Source organism: Plectrocnemia conspersa, unplaced genomic scaffold (assembly GCF_051122295.1).
Source record: "Plectrocnemia conspersa isolate PC_06_02 unplaced genomic scaffold, ASM5112229v1 ptg000014l, whole genome shotgun sequence".
NCBI lineage: Eukaryota > Metazoa > Arthropoda > Insecta > Trichoptera > Polycentropodidae > Plectrocnemia > Plectrocnemia conspersa.
In genome coordinates, this window is record NW_028277178.1 from 21,675,027 (window position 1) to 21,695,808 (window position 20,782).

General features: G+C 31.2%; 3 protein-coding genes and 2 long non-coding RNA genes across 5 annotated transcripts in view; 1 reads left to right on the forward strand and 4 right to left on the reverse strand.

Annotated features, from left to right (window-relative positions):
- Nucleotides 1–1,148: 1,148 nt before the first annotated feature.
- Nucleotides 1,149–3,505, forward strand: Scox (Synthesis of cytochrome c oxidase). The gene is made up of 5 exons (XM_088203682.1): nt 1,149–1,500; nt 1,741–1,864; nt 1,930–2,014; nt 2,910–3,036; nt 3,108–3,505. The coding sequence occupies exons 1-5, from the start codon at nt 1,228–1,230 to the stop codon at nt 3,270–3,272; spliced, it is 774 nt and encodes a 257-aa protein (XP_088059808.1). The 5' UTR covers nt 1,149–1,227; the 3' UTR covers nt 3,273–3,505.
- Nucleotides 1,191–20,782, reverse strand: part of LOC148226508 (uncharacterized) — a 39,115-nt gene continuing 19,523 nt past the window's right edge. Inside the window, exon 2 of the long non-coding RNA XR_015812226.1 lies at nt 1,191–2,333. This is a non-coding gene — a long non-coding RNA (uncharacterized LOC148226508). The remainder of the gene's footprint in view (nt 2,334–20,782) is intronic.
- LOC148226509 (uncharacterized) lies at nt 2,301–8,680 on the reverse strand. The gene is made up of 13 exons (XM_088203676.1): nt 8,321–8,680; nt 8,076–8,254; nt 6,921–7,183; nt 6,716–6,854; nt 6,571–6,647; nt 6,432–6,505; nt 6,145–6,355; nt 5,902–6,070; nt 5,662–5,829; nt 5,251–5,381; nt 5,064–5,184; nt 4,866–4,993; nt 2,301–4,752 (listed from the first exon to the last, which is right to left on the reverse strand). Exons 1-13 carry the CDS (start codon nt 8,588–8,590, stop codon nt 4,226–4,228), a joined length of 2,457 nt encoding a protein of 818 aa, XP_088059802.1. The 5' UTR covers nt 8,591–8,680; the 3' UTR covers nt 2,301–4,225.
- Nucleotides 7,399–8,065, reverse strand: LOC148226510 (uncharacterized). The gene is made up of 2 exons (XR_015812225.1): nt 7,771–8,065; nt 7,399–7,699 (listed from the first exon to the last, which is right to left on the reverse strand). It is a non-coding gene; the product is annotated as an uncharacterized LOC148226510 (long non-coding RNA).
- On the reverse strand, nt 9,983–18,787 carry LOC148226511 (uncharacterized). Its single transcript, XM_088204069.1, has 15 exons — nt 18,739–18,787; nt 18,214–18,347; nt 13,233–18,144; nt 13,073–13,139; nt 12,891–13,001; nt 12,472–12,560; nt 12,294–12,386; nt 11,704–11,821; nt 11,390–11,635; nt 11,088–11,314; nt 10,856–11,018; nt 10,639–10,786; nt 10,470–10,572; nt 10,260–10,396; nt 9,983–10,188 (listed from the first exon to the last, which is right to left on the reverse strand). The coding sequence occupies exons 3-15, from the start codon at nt 13,359–13,361 to the stop codon at nt 10,077–10,079; spliced, it is 1,743 nt and encodes a 580-aa protein (XP_088060195.1). The 5' UTR covers nt 13,362–18,144; nt 18,214–18,347; nt 18,739–18,787; the 3' UTR covers nt 9,983–10,076.

Here is a 20,782-nt window from a genome sequence, read left to right on the forward strand (position 1 = left end):
TGTCAAGTGCTCAGTTGAACCGGGTTTCGTCGTTGCTGATTCCGGCGTTCTTGAAACCCCGTTTTCTTCGGTCATCTTAGCTGATCGTCTCTTGCGGGTCGTTGTTGCGTATGATCGATCACGTCGGGAGGCGGCGGCTCGCCGGGCGGGCGGGGCGGCCTCGGGATCGGGCGCCTCCGCCATCACGTCGGGGACACCAATTTGTAGCGAATGTAGTTTTAATTAAACGACCTTTTTTAGAGAGCTGGCGAGGAACCGGAGTGTTCGGGTTGTTATATATTGATTGAAAAAAAGAAAAGAATGTATATTTTAAACTAATAAAAATTAATTTAAAAAACACCCGCTTCACAAGTTGAGCGGTGGTGTGTCAACACTGAGAACCGCCACAATACAATACGGTTTTTAGGCTAGATAGACGCATTGTCTTTTACATTATTATCGGAAAAGTATTTATTTGCATATTTATGATTTATTCTTGTATATAATATATAAAAATAATATAATTTAAATCAATGTTATTTGTATTCATTGCTTCTTATTTTTACTATTCTGATATATGTATGCACATTATGTTGTGTTTACTTTTAGATTAATTTTTATTTATATTTTTTGTATTAATTTATATTGATAACCAGCATGATAGATCAATGATATAAGTCAGTGGCTAAAACCTAAAAGACATGTGTTCGAATCCCATGTGAAATCTAGTATTTTTCAATATCTATCCTATCTGAGAGATCGAAATTAGTGATTATTATATAATTAAATTTCGATCTACCATAATTGGTAAGGTTTTCCTATATTTTTTTAATATCACGGATGAATATCGTATAAAATAACGTATATTGATTATAAGCTGTAATAACAGTTTAAAATTAATTTTATTTTAGATTGGTATCTAACTACTTACTAAACACTTCCAACTTATAAAATGCATTGCACTTGGGGCTGTCATGTTGCATTCTTCAAGACGTTCTGGAACCCAAAACTGGAATTTCTCAAGAATAGTTGAATTGTAAACAGCAGCAATCGCATTTATTTTTCTTTCAAATTAAAAATATGATGTAAGCTTTATGTTATTTTATAAATCAACGCAACAGATAAACAAATATTATTTAATGTTGTTCATGGTTAGAAAAAATCTTGTTATAGCCAAATAAATGACTATGTAACCTGTCAAAATTCTAACCTATATAGTCGGTGAATCGGTATGACATTTGGGTGAAAATGAACGCAATACTTTCGAGTCGTTTGGGTCGCGGCGCCTGGCGCATCTTCACGACGACCAGTCGTCAGGTCGTGTCTTTACCGCAGCAGCCAAAAAAGAAATTCATCGGAATGACTTGGAAGTCGACGATCATCAGCTTGGGGGCTGGCAGCATTCTTTTAGCCTACATGCTGAAACTAAAATCGGACAAAAAATTGGCCTTAGAAAAACAACGCCAGCGATCTTTAGGAAAAGCTTCGATCGGAGGTGGTTTCGAGCTCGTCGACAGTGAGGTTAGATTCTATTCATTGTCGAAACAAATAACGCTTTACATTTTCCGAGCTTTAACCTTAAGTTACTGTCGTCCAGTCCAACCTTTAGATTATCTGGACCGCTTATATTTGTGGAATTAAAAAGAGTAGTTTTTTTAGTACTTAGTCAATGCTATTTTCAATTGTACCTTCAATGTATTAATAACATATTAGTTCAATATAACCTTACCCAACTTTTAAATAATTAAAAATTCTCTACAGGGAAAACTTCGTAAGAGTGAAGAATTTGTAGGCAAATGGCTGCTCATATATTTTGGTTTCACACATTGTCCGGATATATGTCCAGACGAGCTCGAAAAGATGGGCTTAGTATTAGAAAAACTCGGTGAGTGAAATGCTATATTAACGAAAAATTATTTATCTGACTTTTTGCATTATATTTATAATCAGCACATCATCCAACGAATATACCTGAGGTCCAAGCGTTGTTTATATCAGTTGATCCAGGAAGAGACACGCCGGAAGTGGTTGGAAAGTGAGTATACTCGGAGCAAATTAAAATTGCTAGTGATTGCTCATTGAAGCTACTTATACAGTTCTATATAATCTCACTATAGTTATTGAGCTGTGATTTATTTGTAGTCACTTTATATTAATTGGGATGTGGTATAGAAGACATATAAAAACACTAAAAAAATGTACTGAATATTTATGTGTTTAATCTGTATTTGCCAAATAATTTAAAAAAAAAAAAGGGGATCCAGTTATTGATCATTACGTTTCACACATCAGAGCATTAAATAAAAATAAAACAAAGAATATGAACCTTCTTTTAGTGTTTTCTTTTATTTGTTCTGTAAAATACCAGCATTATATAAGAAACATCCACATCTATGAATGCGTTAGGCTAGAAATACAAATAATGTAGTGCATTTTTTATCAGCTCATATTTTTCGGGACAGAATTTTCTTACAGTTGTGATCAGAATTTATACTAATTGGTCCTAATTTACATTAAATGGTTAGAATTTAAATTGGACTGGTCATAATTTACATAATATAATTATGACCAGGCTATTAACCACTTCCCAATTAAAGTACGTTTTTAAAAATGACTCAAAAACCTCTTGCACAGACCCACCTTTTCCTATGCAGCGGTATAAAAATTATCATCTGTTGTACATTTAAAAATATTTGTATAAATTTTATTTTTAGCAAAAAAATGCTATAATTTTTTCGAGAAATTTGCTGTTTTTTGAGATGAGAATTCATAAAATACAATTTTTTAGTTAACTTAGGGAAGACCGGGAAGGGATTAATAAAATTTTGACCGAGATTTGATTTTTATTCTGATCCAAAGTTAATTTAAATTCTGACTATTTAATTTGTTGCCTTTTTATCGTAACATTATATAAATATTTTTATTTGTAGGTATTGTAAAGAGTTTTCATCACGACTTTTGGGATTAACTGGCACTGTAGAGCAAGTTGAAAAAGTTTGTAAAGCCTACCGAGTATATTTCAGCGCTGGGCCAAAGGACAAAGATTCAGATTATATTGTAAGATAATACAATTTTACTATAAAATAGTCTAACATTTATTTAATACAATGAATAATCGTTAATTCCAGGTCGATCACACCATTATAATGTATTTAGTCAATCCCAAAGGCGAATTTGTAGATTACTATGGACAAACTAAAGACGCTGATATGATCACAGATTCGGTCATCGTTAACATGGCTATATTTGACCGAATTAATAAAACTAATTGGTTCAAGGATTTAATCAACTAATTAGAAAATATAAGGTGTTGAATGTTTTAAAAAATAGTATTACTTTTTTATTATATAGTCTTTAATGTTCTTATTTCTTTTATAAATTTGGTTAAATAGTGGATGATATTTGCATTTGTGAACATATTCCATTACAATAGGTTCATTCACAATAATTTATTAACAAACTTATAATTTTTTTTGTAGAAGTATCTTAATTTACAAAATAAACGCACTGGACACTATATTGAAAATATGCATTTTTATTAATTAAATCTATTTTAAATAACCTAAATTACATAACTATAATTCATAGAATTTTATACATCTTAAATTACAATGTTTTATACTTATCATTTTTTAAATTCATGTATGAGTATTAAATATATCGAATAAAGCATTGTTAAACTGCTTTTAAGTGCTCTCCGGTTCAAATTCAATAATTGCCAGACAATAGTTATAAAGCACTTAATAATTATAAAAAACATATTAAATGTACTTATTTAATATGAATAATATATATAATTTTTAATTCAAATTAAAAAATGCAAAGTATTAAAACATTAAATTTTGTATACTAATAATTTAACTTGAGCCCCTCGATATAACATAAAAAAATGAACACAAAAAATAATATTTACCATGCAGTATTACAAGTGTAAAAAAATACAGGTACAATTGCCTAGGGGTGATAAAGGCTCTGCGCGCACTAGGCAACTTGGCTGCTTGTATAACGCTTCGGTTAGAGCGTCTTGGTGACGTCACGCGGAACGACGTCTCGCGTGCAACATCATCATGATTTTTTTGTGAATTCTCCTACGGTTGCGGCAGCCAGACCCCCCCGTAGGTGAAATATTCCGCGTACGCGGCGTATCTCACCCAATACATTTCTATGCACTGTCTCTGTCTTTTCAGGCTGCGGTAGCCAAGTTTCCTAGTGCTCGCCCAGCCAAAATCAATCATTATTTCTAGAATTACTGGCTGTTGTTACTCGATTCGGTTACCGCCAGTTGACTAGAAGAATAAACATGATGAATTCTTAACATTCCAGAATCTAGATGATACAGTTTATCATCACTTATTAACGTATTAGTGACGATGGTCCCGACGTTGACTTCGCCAGAAACCATATTGTGATCTTCATTTTTGGTAAACTCATTCGGCATGTCTAAATCGTTTTCGGTCATTCCCAAGTCTCCGTTAGTGACGCTAACGACGTTCAAATTGTTGTCTCCCAATGTAATGGTGTTGGGAGAAATACTCAACACTCGATTCGATGAATTGTCAATTTCAGAAGGCATGGTTTTATTTTTTGACTTAACTGAAGTGATACAATTCATCCTCGGTTCTAAAGGAACTATTTCAAATTTGATATTGTTAGAGTTGTTTGGCTCTAGTCGAGCAATTGAAACCACGTTGTGGGTTTTTGCCAAGTGCTTCTTGAGGTAACATGCGGTGTTGCATCCTTTGCCACAAACGTTGCAAGTATATGGTCTTTCACCTAAAAAATAAACTATAACTAAATACCAAGCAAATAAGAGTAAACATGTTGATCAGTGATGTTTCCTCATCTATTAATGTTCCACTTATAGTAATGAATATACAATTAATAACCTGTATGAATACGAAGATGTTGATTCAGTTGCGAGAAACTTGTAAAATGTCTGCCACATACAGTACAACCGAAAGGCCTCTCGCCGGTATGAGTTCGCATGTGTGGAGTCATGTCATGTCTAGCGAATCTAAGATTATTAATGAGAGACAAAACAGTTATATTAATATAATAAAATCCACCATACAAACAAAATTTACCTTCTAAAACATATCTGACAAGCGTACGGTTTCTCTCCTGTGTGAATTCTAGTATGTGATGTTAGTGAAGAGGAACTAGAGAAGCTTTTGGGGCAGTATTCGCAAGCATACGGTCTTTCGCCTAATAAATAAAATATTATTATTTCATACTATTTATATTCTATATATTTTTAGATTTTTTACTTACGTGTATGTGTTCTCATATGCAGTGATAAATTTGAAGATTGCACAAATGCATTTCCACATACAGAACAAATATACGGCTTTTCACCAGTATGTGTTCGTCTGTGTGTAGTTAAAGTTGATTCATGTCTAAATCTGTAAATAATAGATTATTACATAAACTTTATTAAATATTATTTCAAGAAAATCAAATGATTATGATTATTTTTTACATAATGGGTAAAATTTTTAAGATATTGTTGATTTTTGAAGGCGCAATCATAAATCAAAACATAAAACATGAAAAAGTTGAGATATTGATACAAGAATAAATCAAAATGAAGAAATGCTCGATTTTACAGATTATTTTACAGTTGTGCAGATAACTGTTAAATTATATATTATATAGTTGTGCAGACAGTAAAATAATGCAAACCTCTTTTCACAAATTTCACAAGCATGTTGTTTATCATCGCTGTGGGTCTTTCTGTGTGAATTGAGCAGTCTGGAATCGATAAACTTCTTACCGCAATCTTGGCACTCCCATGGTCTCTCACCTGTGTGAGTACGTAAATGAATTTTCAACGAATGTCGATCAAAATATCTGCAAGCATTAAACAAAATATAATAACAAAATTTACAACCGCTCCGATCTTAAATTAAATAAATAAATTACGCTTTATTGCACGAAGTGCAGACATGTTTTCGTTCCCTAATTTCTCCAGTGTGGCGTCTGAAATGTCTGGTGAGAGATCCCATTTCTGAAAATCCCTTGTTACACACTTTACACTTGTGAGGCTTGTCGGAAAGATGGGTTCGCACATGACGCTTAAGTTGGAGTTTAGCTTCAAATTAGATTTTTCATTAATCAATTATAATTTCACTGTATTTTGTATACGTATAGATAATCGTGTCATACTTTCAAACTCTTTTTTACAATGCTGGCAAACGCATTTGTCGCCAGTTACGAGATGAATTGACGAATGTATGTGTAAATCTCCTTCAGAAGTGAAACTCATGTGGCATTGTGGACAAGGATAATTCAAATTGGTTTCGACTGCTTCGGGTTTCTTCAATAATGTACTGTGTTTCCTTAAATGTCGGCGATAATCTCTCGACTCGTTGAAACCCTGTATATAAAATTAAAACTTATTTACAACTTAATAATTATTTTCAAGGTGTAAACTAAAAAAAAAAAAAATGTACCTTCTTACATACAGTACAATTAAACATCTTTTCATTTTGATGAATTCTTTCGTGTCTATTCAGTCTAGGTAAATCTAAAAATAAATTAATATTTTAATTGATATATACACCACATTTTCAATATATATTAATAACCTACTTGGAAATTGCTTCCCACACGATTCACATGTGAAATTATTAGCAGATTTATTATTATTTTCATTTTGTCCTTCAAAACTAATAAAAATATATCAGTTACATTTTTATGAAATTAATTCCTAATTAGATTATTACTAATATATCACCTTTCATTATCAGATGGAGGTGCAGATACATCTGATGGAATAGATTTTTCATTTTTAAACCACTTATTCTTTGACACCTTAGAATTTATTACATTTGAAGGTTTTGAGCCGCCAGTTATGACATTATTTAGTGTTTTATCTGAAATATAATCGATATGTTAAAACATATATTCGTGTTTATTTAATTTACCGTTAAAAATTCCACCTTTTTTGGTTGTTTTCTTTTTGCTGAATCTATCTTTCATTTTTAAAGACGGACTTATTGTTATTACAGGATTCGTTATTATAGACAATTTTTTTTGTTGGGTTTGTTGTTGATCTCTCTTCGGTATGGGTTCAATTAAGTCAGTTTCAATCGGCGATACGTCATCGTGAAAACCGTTACTCAAATAAACATCATAATTTGACACATCAGATTTGTTCTCGATTATAGTATCTTTGACGCAGTTTGCCAACTTATCCAAATTACTGTAATAAACATATAAGATTTTAAATCTTTCAAAGAGCTAGGCGTTACAACGGAGTGAACACAATCAACACCTACAAGTACGAAGTGAGACACTAGACCAAAATCAAAGTCGGTAAATCGATGAAAAAATATTTTATTAATTATAAACTATTATTAAAATCAATAGATGTACGAGCTAGCATGATATTTATTTATGAGATTAAGAAAAACCCAATTTGTGATGATTGATAGAAATTATATTTATTTATTTACGAGTTCCAGTATTCCAGACATGACAGAACGCTAAGTTTCACATTCGAGCCCAGATATTTAATGTTTTAGTCATGGTTTATTTTACTGGTTAAAAAGATATTTGGTATTGCTATCTATTATATATTAATGAATAGCGTCTATACATGCCTCACGAAAATCGCCAACAGGTGTTGGGCACCTAAAGGTAAGCCATATTCGAGTATTTTTTCCTATACATGAAAAATTCGTTCACATTTTTGTGAAATATTTCATTTCTAAAAACACTAAAAACCAATTCAAAAACATAATTATGTGTTTTAAAAATATATGTTATTACTTTTTCCCTTCGATTTACCGCTATCTACAGCTTGATTATGCCCTTTGTTGCAAAATTCATCATCTTATCTTTATTTTCTTTATAACGGCCATGTCCATAACAACCGAAATAATAGAAATTATTCATACTAATTTTGTTAATAGTGTAATTTCTCAATGGCTGGTAATGAATTTTTTATTTCTTTTAAATAAATATGAATAATATTTAATTTTAAATGTGTCTAAAGTATTTTTTTATGTCATTATTTCAAGCTGTAAAGTTATCGGTAGCAGGAATAATTTAAAAAAATACTTGGTGTTGATATAAATAAAAATAAATATTACTCATGCATAATGTTTAAGTGCGACTCCTCCGCTTTCATCCCTTGCAGATTTCCTTGATTGATGAAACATCTCAAAACAGATTCGGAATGCTCGCATTGTTGTTTGAATGAAAAGCATTTACTAATACTCTCCATACATTCGGTGCAGACGCCTTCCGGTAAACCGTCACCAAACGATAACTGAAAATATATAGATTAAAGTCGTCGATTTTGCAGGAATATATAACAATTTGAGGTTAGGTTTACCTGAACGGCAGCAAACGTCGTCAACATTTCCGCAATCGTCTCTACTTCGAGGGTCTCGTATAAAGAGTGCATGTTGGGTTTCTCGCACAGGCAGACGCGACATAACCGTGGGATATGCGACACATCCAAAGAGATGTACTTGTCGATCTCAGCTGGAATCTCAATCTCGATGGCCTCCTCATGGAGATGGTTCTTAGCAGACCTGATAGGAGACACTAACGTCACGATCTCGGGGCTAACTACGCCCCCCGGAACTAGTTCTTTCTCCATTTGTTTTCGAAGACGACGCTGTCATGCGAACTATAGGGCTTCGGCCGCTGTGACAGCTGAACTGTTGCCAGACGTAACAGTGCTACCAACATAGCAATTTAATATACACCCTTGTAAAATAAAATGAAACTCAATATTTGTTTATACAATTTTGTCATATTTGTATTTTATGGTTTGTAATTTTACTTTATACTAATATTGACTATTTTTTTAATTTATTTATTTTTGTCATATTTATTTACTTTTTATTATTTAAATAAATGTTTAAATTGTAAATTGATAAAAAAAACTTTTTTAAAACAATTTATTAATATTTTTTTATGATTTTAATAATAAAAATATTTTTTCCTATTTACTTTGAATATTATTTTTTAAATAAACCTATAACAGTCGTAAATTTTTTAACATGTTTTTACGAAAATATATTACAAAACATGTTAAAATTTACGAAAATATTTTACTAAATAATAATAATAATAATTAATAACACTAAAATCAACAATCTTTGGCGAATGAATGATAATATGTGACATTTAAACAGATTGAGTCACAGCAGTAATATTTATTAAAAGTTTATAGGGATTAGTTACGTGTTAAATAATAAATGACTACCTTATTACCTCGGCGTTGGCCGGGTTTTATAATCCCAAAATTATGTTAAATAGAAAAGGGAATTACAAATTTAGGCTTAAATGTCATCTGGACTGTCAAATAATTATTCGACACTAATGACATTTTTGACAATTTATTTTTCTCCTTTGTCACTATTCATCCAGCGACCCCGAAAACGATGGACCAAATTGGTGGTTGTTGACAGTTTATTTTCCTTTACTTTCACCTTCCATGGCAATGGAGGTTTGACTTGCACTTACACAGTTTATCTAAATATTGTCACTATTTACCTCAGCGACCCCGAAAACTATTCGACGGATTCGACACCAATATCTGTTTTTATGGTAAACGGACATTTGCTCTCGGGACAATTGCTCCTACGACAATTGCTCTTACGGACACCTGCTCTCAGGACAATTGCTTTCACAGACAATCGCACTCAGAGACTATTGCTCTCACGGACAATTGCACTCTGGGACTATAGCTTTCACGGACAACTGCTCTCGTATTTTTTTAATTTCCTGCATGTTCATCAGGAGTATAAATTTCAATGATTATTTGTTAAAATCGATCTATTGATATAATATTAACATGTCTTTAAAAATCATTAAAATATTTACATTGTATCCAAAGATATACACATTTGAGTTCGATAATACCCTCCACCATAAAACGTTAGTTATATAATAATGTCGGGCACGTAAATTTTTTTTATCTTCAAATTTTAAGTTTTGTTCAATCAAAATAGCGCAATATACTATAAAAAATATTTTTAAAGAAAATTTCTAAAAAAATAGTATTTATTAATTATTTATGATATTGTATAATGATATATTATATTAAAAACTTAAATGATTTTATATAATAAGAGCATTCAAGCCTTTAAAAAAATGTTGTTTATTGCTTCTAAGCAAACGACCACACCGAATGCTCCTGCGTCTACATCTTTGAGCCTCTCTTCATTCACATAACTTGCTCTTCCCGCTCTAAAATAAATAAATACGATTCAAACGAATAATACTAATCAACATGTAAGAAAAACTGACAAAGTATTTACTGTGCTTTTAAATATTTCGTAGTTTCACATCCATGTTGAGCTGCACTCAATGCTTCTTTTATTGCCAGCCTTACATTGTTTACATCCAAGTGAACGATTTCATAAAATTTATTTACAGCGGGTTCCAATGAGTCGATCTGTGTATTTAAATATAAATTATTATTAATATTTTAAATACCTATAATAATATAAAGTGGTTATTTTATATACAATTGTTCGGTCCCCAATTTGAACTCTTCCATATTTTTTTATTACTTCCACTCCAGCTTTCAGTGCTTTTGCCCACATTATAGGTAAAGGTGATATAGTGGAACTGAAAATATATTAATGTAAATATAGATATTATTATATGACTTGTATTTCATTTTTAATCACTTACTCAATCAAGAATTTGTTAACGGATGAAAAATATAAGCTGTATATAGCACCAGAAGTTCCGCCCATTTCTGTTTCTGCGATTTTTCCTAAATATTGAAGCACGTTAATAGGACAATGATATATATCCAACTTAAGTAACGTTTCAATTCCTATAGTTTGTAAAAAATATATTAGCTTATGAATATTATTATGAATATTCCTATCAAATGTAGACATACCTTTGCTGAATCTGACGAGCGTAGAACCACAATCACCATCTCCACAACCACTATCTAGATCATTTAGTTTTCCCTCATATTTTGTTAATGATTGCGAAACAGATTTCAAACATTCTTTAAAGCAATTCGCTTGATCGTTGCGTAGTTTGATATCAGATTTGACCTAGAATTGTACATATTTAGCTTAAACTAGCAAATAGCAAGAAGCTGTATATGTCATTTTATAACATACCGATTTTATTGATGGCATGTAATATTTTTCATTGACATTAGTATTTTTCTGGATAGACATTTCGCAACCTATCCATCTAGGTGCATTTGTTGAGTAATCTAATAATTTTATCCAGTAATCTTTTAAATCATCTGGTAATCTTAAAATAGATACTTGAAATCCGGTCATATTAAGAGATGTCATGAGATTTCCAGAATACATCCTTTTTATTTGTATATTTTTAGATGCTAAATGTATGAATGAATTGATTACATTTCGGGTTATATTTAATACAATAAGTAGCATTTCAAACTATAACTCACAGAGTTTAGTATAAACTTCATTACAAATAATGTTCAGTTCTATTTCTGTAGTTGAGCCCAGATTATTTATCAACACTATCACAGAATTTTCAGCCTGTACGTTGATATATGTGCATATTTTTTGCAATATAACATCAACAGCATCCTTAGCCGTTGTGAATTTTATTTTTTTAATTCCTGCTTCACCATGAACACCAGTACCCAATTCCATTTCACCATCAGGTATATCAAACAGTGGAGATTGGCCTATTTAAAAGTTCAAAGTTCACAGCAACGATAGGTCTTAATAAAATGTACAATACTTAAAAACATACCAGGTAAAGAACAAGCTTTAGATGTAATTCCTAGTGTTGCTACATTATTCAAAATTTCATTTATTGTCACACATATAGATTTAAGGCTACTACCTTTAGCTGCTAAGGCACCTGCTATCTATAATATATTAATTTATTATGTAATTTCTTTTATTGCAAATCTTCCGTTACTATTACATGCGTTAACCCAATGATTTACAATGGAATAAACACAATGAACAACTACTAAGTAAGCAGTGAGACACCAGACTTAAATTAGTGACTTATATTCTAATAAATAAACTATTATTATAGCATAAAATCAATAGATATCACTATACACGACCAAGCTTGATTCTATTTTAATTATTCATTACAATATTCATCCATGAGATTAAGAAAATCTAAGAAAACTAATCTGTAATGAATGATTGGAATTATATTTATTTAATAATCAGTAATTCTGATCTCTCAGACACAGTAAAAATTGAAAAACACTAGATTCTGCATAGGATTCGAAACAAGGTCTTTCATGTATTAATCACATACTTAAACCACTGGTCTATCATGCTGATTAAATATATATATAGTATTGTAATTTCAGTTTATACCTTGTAAACATAAACTAGCCCGCACATTCCTCTTCGTCCTGTTTTAGAATTTTCACCCGAAGCACAATCTTCACCGACTATTATAGCTTCCACCTAAAATTGTAGGTCAAACGTAAAAGTTTATAATTGAGCTTCTTCATAATTTGAGCTCAGTATTATTTGTATTAAAAACGCTAACGTTAACATTTTCAAGCTTTGCAGATTCAACAGCCATTCCAAAATTCAAGCAATCGCCAGTATAATTTGGTATAATTACTATTACTCCACCTAAAATATTTAATCATATTAATCAACTATGCTAATAAAAATAAATTATTTTTGATAACATGTTTTAAAACTATATTTAGCTAACAATGACTTATGGTAGTGGTCAAATAACTGTTTAATGAAAAAAAATAATATCGTTATAAAAATATTTACACTAAGAAAAATATATAAAGATAACCAAAAAAATACAATACTTAAAATGTCAACCAAATGGTTTTGACCAATTAATGAATAAGAACAGTTTAAATAATCCAATTTGTAGTTTTAGTGTTAAATCTGCTACTTATACGAATGTTGAATAACCTTTGAATTATGATTCTCAATTCTAACCTTTGTAGTATTGGTCTAAATAATGTATCGTCTGTAAGATATGCGATTTGGATGGAGACGTAAAAACATTTCCAGCAATTGCACCAGCCAACATTCCATCACCAACATAACCTTGTTATTTAAAATTAAAATTAGTTGGTACTAAAAATATATTGTCAGTAAATATAGATAGAAAATAAAACCTGAACAGAATGGTTCATGTCCCGACCCTCCTCCAGAAATTACAGCTACTTGATTAGTTATTTCAATCTACAATGTATTCAGAATTACATTTTTTTATTAAATTATATAAAAGTATATATATATATAAATACACATATACATAAAGACATATATAATTACCTGAGATTTTGTGATAAAACTGTGTTGTTTGTGGAAGTATAATCCTGGATATATTTTAACTAATCCCTGTAGCGATTCCTCCACACAATCATTGACGTTGTTTATAAATTTCTTCTCAATCTCACTCATCTTGTAAAAAACATCTAATTATTATGAATATAACTATGAATTATGGTAATTTTCTTTCGAGTGTGTAAATGCACAATAATGTTTATGTTAGATAATAAACGGTCATAGTTCAACTTTACTGCCATAAAAATGTATCTTATGAATAATATATACTAAATTGAGATTTCAATAATAAATCATTATAATTCCTAGGTAATTTACACATTTATTTATTTTTGACTGTCTTAAATCAGTATACAATTAAATAGCCATTTTATTAATATGCTTTAAAATACCACTATAATTAAAGCTATGTAAATCTTAATGAGGAAACACTAGACGTGCATTAATCGACAACGCTGTTAGTCAACTGACAGTTTATCTGGTATTATTAACCTGTTTGACATCATAAAAGTGTAATAGATATGGTTTTTATTTTTCTTTATATAACAGTTATACTTATCTATGATTTGATATGTTACGGATTTTAATGGTATGTATATATTTTCTAAATGTAAATATCTTAATATATATTTAAATATGTAACTTTGAGGCTTGTTTCACACTCCATTGAAGTCCATGGTGACTATCTTGTAAAATAAAGGGGTGGATATCCAAAGATAGTATGAGTCAGTTCTAAAATGAAATATGTGGGGATCGATGATCGCCAACAACTGTTTTTAAATATCATAATATAAAAATCTTAAGTTGAGCGGAAAAGATAATCTCCCGTATCAAATTGGCCTGTACCTGCTAAACCATTCGTGACCAAGATATCTAGTCTAAACAATGCAATTAAAAATTATGTTTTCTATAAATGTCTTCCTGGGTATATTTAATAAACTAACCTGAACTGAGATTCTCACGCCAAAATGAAATCCCATTTCTAATAAGTCATAGAATAATATTTATTCCACAATAATATTGACATAGTTTAATATCAATGGATCATGCACTGTGTAGTTTCCTCTTCTTCAATTCTCGAGCTGCAAGCTACACACCTACTTTGAATCGGAACCTAGATGACCAGAACTTCATTTTCTTGATGAAATATATTCCTATATTTATAGTTGTGTATTAATATTTGCATAAATTGATCCTGTTATTATGTAGTACTGAAAACTAGAATAACCTTTATGTCTGCTAGAGGTACATGGTACATGACCTAAATGAGACATATCGGATCTTCTTGTATACATCTAATTTATATAATTATCGAAAATGGCCACCGTAAAGGAGTTAACACCGAACAGCTGATTGCATTCTATGGTTAAGTCGTCTATGTAGGCCGGCGAAAAATAATAACTTGAAACTATTGACCAAAATATTGGATGAATTGGTCAAGAACTTTGACCAGGCATCTTGGAGTGCTAATAGTAGACTGATCACTGTTTATGTTTAACTGGTAACTGATTCTGGAGTGTTAAAGACATAAGTAATTTATTGTACGCCTTTTACGATCGTGTTTTTGCTTGAATATTTATATATCACTAATTTTATAAGTTTAAGGGTTTCATTCTATTTGAGGAAACCTTTACATCTAACATTCTCAAGAAAAACTCATATTAAGACATAATATTCAGTCTCACTGTACTTTTATTAGATGTTCCAGTTTAATAATTAAATAACATATTTTATATTTTTTAGTCATATATTAATTTTTCATACAAAAATTTAAACATTACAATATCTTTGGTAAATTATTAAAAAATATTTTTGGAATCATTTTTACATTACAAAGTTATATTTCACTTATTCACAATTATAGTCAATTTCTGATATTTTTTATAATGATTTTCATCATAAAAATAATTGTAAACTTTATTTTCAGTATTCTTAGAAGGAACTTTATTAATTTTTATTTTATTTTTGGATTCGCTTTTTGGATTTTAGCTTGCAGCGCTTATTTTTCATTATGTAGTCATCAACATCACCTATTTTGTGAATTTTTAACAAATGGATACTAAAGCTAAGCTTACTTTTAAAACTTAATCCACAATTTACACACTGATATGGAGCTGATCGAAGTCTGTGAGATAAGATGTGAGTGATATAAGTTTCTTTACTTTTGCACTCGTACAAGCATACAGCACACTTCTTTGATGAATCTGTAGACAGTTTCTCTGTTTTTTGTTCATCATGCAAGAGCGACTTATTATTATAATTCACTGGTTTCATCTTTTTTGGATCCTTTCGGCTTGAATTATTTTTCAAATTTTCCAAAACTACACTTTCAGTCATTTGTGAATAATTACTGTTGTGACTCATATTACAGACAGGATTAATTTCAGCATCCTGAATAGGAGCTGATATAAATTCTCGACTGCCCTCTTCATCTTGATCTGTAGGAACCCGGCATTTATTTTCGATTATGTAATCTTCGATATTGAATATATTATGATTTTTTATTAAATGGAGAGTAAACGGACCCAAGTTTAAAAATTCTTTTAAGCAATCTGCACATTTATATTTATAAAGTTTATGCGATTTAATATGTTCTTCAAAAGATTCGGCAATATTGCTTATGAATAAGCATTTACAACAACGGTACGGATATTTGGACAAAAATTGTGCTGCAACATTTTTATCTTTAAATCGTGACTCTTTTTGATTCTCTATAGGCTTACAGTCTACTGGCTTATTATTCTCGATAATCGCGTTAGAATCATTAAATATATCATTTATCCAATACATTTCACATGCGAGAATGTGATTCTTCAGATAACTAATCCTTTTAAAAGATTTCTGGCAACCCGTACACAAATAAAATTTAGCCACTTTATTAACGTGTTGTGTAATGTGAAGTTCCATGGAATTTTTATCGATAGTTTTTTTGCAAGCATGACATTTCAAATAATGTTGTTTAATATTTGTAAACTCTAAATTTTGACAATGTTCTAAATCTCTTCCTAGTATCGGCGACGATGAAGTTGTGTATGAGCAGTTTGAACACTTGAACATTTTGTTCGTATGTCTATGGATAAAGTGAGTTATGTATGGTAATACTTGAAATAGTCCATTGCACCCTGATATTAAACACTTTATTTGTCGATTTTTGCAGTTAAAAATGCAAGCTTCCATATGAGTTTGAATTTGGGCACTGGTTAAGGTTTGGAAGCCACATCTAAAACAAAAGTACTGTTTTTCAAAAGCATGCTGCTTTAGGTGTGCTCTGTAACTGCATTCATTCTTTATTGTTATAAAACAGTTTATGCATTCATACTCTTTATTACTTTTTTCTTCAAAATGTAATAGTCTTAACTGTCGCACTTCCGCAAGATTTCCAGAAATTTTAAGAAAACATATTGGACATCGAAGAAAATATTTATAATTGACATCTTTTGAATGATTAGAATCTTCAATTGACAATAAATCATTGTCTATCGAATTATTTGCGACGTAACTTTCACAATGTTTAGGTACTTCATTGTTTATGACATTACATTCAAAATGTTTAGATACAGATGGAATATTGACTTGTATCGATGGATAAATTTTTGAAATTATATTTGTATTTGTATTAACATTATTAATTACTGTATTATTATTAATCGATACTTCAGCGTTAAACAGCAGACATTCATCATTCTCAACCATTTGTGTATCTTTATTTTTTATAGGTGTATCTTCTGCTATATTAGCAATGCTTGAATTATTCAATTCTTTCAAAATGATGCTTTCAGTCATTTGTAAATGAGTTCCGTTATGACTCAAATCATCGACATGATTTATTTTATCGTTCTCTATAGGTGATATAAGTACTCGATGTTTATTTTTGTCATGTTTAATAAGAATATCTCTCGAATAATTAGAACCAGCAATTTGTAATAAATTATTGTCTATCACATCATTTACAACATTATTGTTAAGACATTCAGGTATATCATTATTTGCGATGTAACTTTCAAAACGCTCAGATACTTCATTGTTTATGACATTACTATCAGTATGTTTAAACACAGATGGAATATTGACTTGTATAGATGGATAAATTGTTGAAATTGAATTTGTATTACCATTATTAATTACTATATTATTATCAATCGATACTTCAGTGTTAAACAGCAGACATTCATCATTCTCAACCATTTGTGTATCTATACTTTTTATAAGTGTATCTTCTGCCATATTAGCAATGCTTGAATTATTCAACTTTTTCAAAATGATGCTTTCAGTCATTTGTAAATGATTTCCGTTATGACTCAAATTACCGACGTGATTTATTTTGTCGTTTTCTATAGATGATATAGGTACTCGACTATTTTTTTCGTCGTGTTCAATAAGAACATCTCTCGGATAATTTGAATCAGAAATTTGGAATAAATTATTGTTTATCACATCATTTGCAATATTATTGTTAAGACCTTCAGGTATATCATTATTTGCGACGTAACTTGCAAAACCTTCAGGTATTTCATTGTTTATGACATTACTATCGGTATGTTTAAATACAGATGGAATATTGACTTGTATCGATGGATAAATTGTTATAACTGAATTTGTATCAGGATTATTAATTGATACCTCAGTGTTTGACGGCAAATGTTCATCATCCAAAAACTCAGCAGAAGTAGATTCATTACAAATATTGAGATAAGTGTTTAATTCTTCATTATAATTTGTACTTAAATTGGAAACGTTAAATACACCCAAGTCATGTGACGTATCCTTGTGCAATGCGATGTGCTTCATCATCATACATTTGTTTTTGAATGTGAGTTTCTTGTTACAAGAATGACATGAAAATTCAATTAGTACGCTGGCACGGTTCAAGTGAAAATTGTAACTCGACTTTAAACAGTATCTGAAAATGAAACGAAAAAATGTAATATAATTTAATGATGCGATATTAATATTAAAAAAATATACATACACATCGCCGCATGGCCAGCATACATAACGTTCTTTCCCACAGTTGGAAGAACAACAGTGATTTTTAAAAATCTTTGTGAAAAGTTGACGTTGCAGTAACTCTTTTGAACTCAATGAGGGGTCCACCCCTAGATCCTAAAAAAACAATATTTGGGAACAATGTTAATATGTACTAAATGTCTCAATCGAAGCAACCAGTACGCTTTAGTTTATGAGAGAAACAGTGATTGTCATATGGGCGATTAATAATGAAATTTCTAATGAATTATTCAAATTTTTGGATTCAGTTCCCGAAAACTGATTGCTAAATACTTTGAATATTACAACTGCGTATAACCATTTCTGATATCATAAATATGATTCATGGAAAGTTATAGAAAATGTATACTAATTTATTAAACATATAATATACGGTATTTTTTGATGCCTAGGTATGTTTTTAAGTATCTATTATGTATAATAGTCAAAATACATTGGCTGTAATTCATTGTTATGTAGCGTAAAACTGCAAAAGAAAAGTATATACCATTGTTATTACGAAAAGCGGGCACTCGGCTGTCAGCTGTTTAGAACATAGCACCAAAAAATGTGGCCATAGTCTACACAGTCTTAAAATACACACAGCAACAAATGCAAACGAAGACAATTGCAAATATAGACAACTGCGTATTAAGACAAATCCAGATATATTAAATAATAGTATATTACCTATTAAAATAAGTAAATGATATAACGTACATATAAAAATAAAAAATATGTATAACATAAAAATAGGGTAAGTAGACCGAATATCCTTTAATAATTTTAAATTAGGTTTTTTAATTCACTAAGCTACTTATCATATATTTACTTTTTTAATATTTTGTAGCCCTTTGATCGTGGACGACACCTATAGATGTCATCAAGAAAATCTCCAGAATGCAATGTGTAATGAACTTTTGAGCCTTATATTTTTTTTTTGTATAATTTAAGGTTTTAAAAATACTTTAGTTTTTCGAAATAATATTTAAATAACTTATGGCATAAATAAATGTTTCCCCACATATTTTAAAAGTGCGAAATAACGTTCAAAAATACCAGCCGTCGGCAAAGGTTAGTTTTGTGGGGGCCAATTTATTTATTTATTTATTTATTTATTAAAATTATAACCATCGTGACCTGACAGGCAAACCTAATGCGTCACGATAGTCAAAAGTACTAATACATCATAATACATACAAATATAAACAAGACAAAACAACAGACACAAATCACCTCAACAGGTGTGCATTGTCCCATACGAACTGAACCAAAACTCCATAAGTGCAAGAGAAAATGTCAATATTACTATGGACAGAATTGAGCAGATAAATAGCCTTGGCCAGAGAAGAGTTGGCAAGTGCTCCAGTTCTACACTTAACAGGCAAGAATAGTGGACGCGACCGAGAACTATATCCACCTTCAGGAGCCCACATTTGAAGCTGCTCGAGCACTGAAGGATTGTCTACGATGCCCTTGAGCAATTTCCAGAAGTGTTTAATTACATAAACACTTCTACGAGCCGACAAAGAAACGTATCCCAGGGCTCCCAAAATAAAAGCACTGGGAAACAAGAACGGATAATACCCGTATTCCTTCAAGTATAAATATCGAAGAAATTTACGTTGTACTTTTTCCAGCTTCAATTCATTACATTGATTCATTACGCCTGGGATCCAAATGATGGAGCTAGTTTCTAGTATGCTGCGGACTAAAGTATCATAAAGAGTGCGCAATACTCAAGTATTCCTGAAGTAACGCGCATTTCTCAAGATAAAACCGAGCATTTTTAAGGATTTGCTATGAGTCTCTGCAATGTGCTGGCTAAATTTCCAACGTTCTTCGAAAGTCACTCCTAAATCCTTAGTTGAAGAAAACCTTTCCAGAAAATATCCGCCTAGATGGTATGAATACTTTGCCGGCGTTAATGACCTTGAAAATGAAATTGTGTGTCATTTCTTTACACTGAAAGGCAATTGGTTATAGCAAGCCCATTTCCATATTATATATGTATAGCAGGGGTGGGTGGTAAGATACTTTCCCCTCGATCGTTCTCGTGTTAAGTGACGAGAGTGAATGAGAGATGCTCTTATCTCTCACTCACTCTCGTCACTTAGCGATCGAGAATGAAAGTATCTCACCGCCCGTGCCTGATGTATAGAATTTCTTATTTGGCAAAACTTTGCGGCACTCTGGTAACATTGCTGCAACGGCGGCACATTCTCTTGGCAGACTTTGATGAATAAGCAACGGCCGGTGCTGTCTCGTGCACCGTTCAAAAGTATATAATTAAATAGCATGTAGCTATATGGACACACAATAAATAATACTTCAGCGGCCCAATCTGTGTCTATGGGGACCCCGAGACGACCGTCCGTGACGCAGCATAAGTGAAAGTGAAGTCCCGCTGAGCCGTGCACCCGAACTAAGCGGCGTTGTACAACTACACCGCACCCCCGCCACCGCAAGCAACGCGCGGAGGGGGGACACTGTTGCGCACCCAACCGGCATTATAAAGTGGTGCCAAAAAGCTCACATAACATTCGACTCTG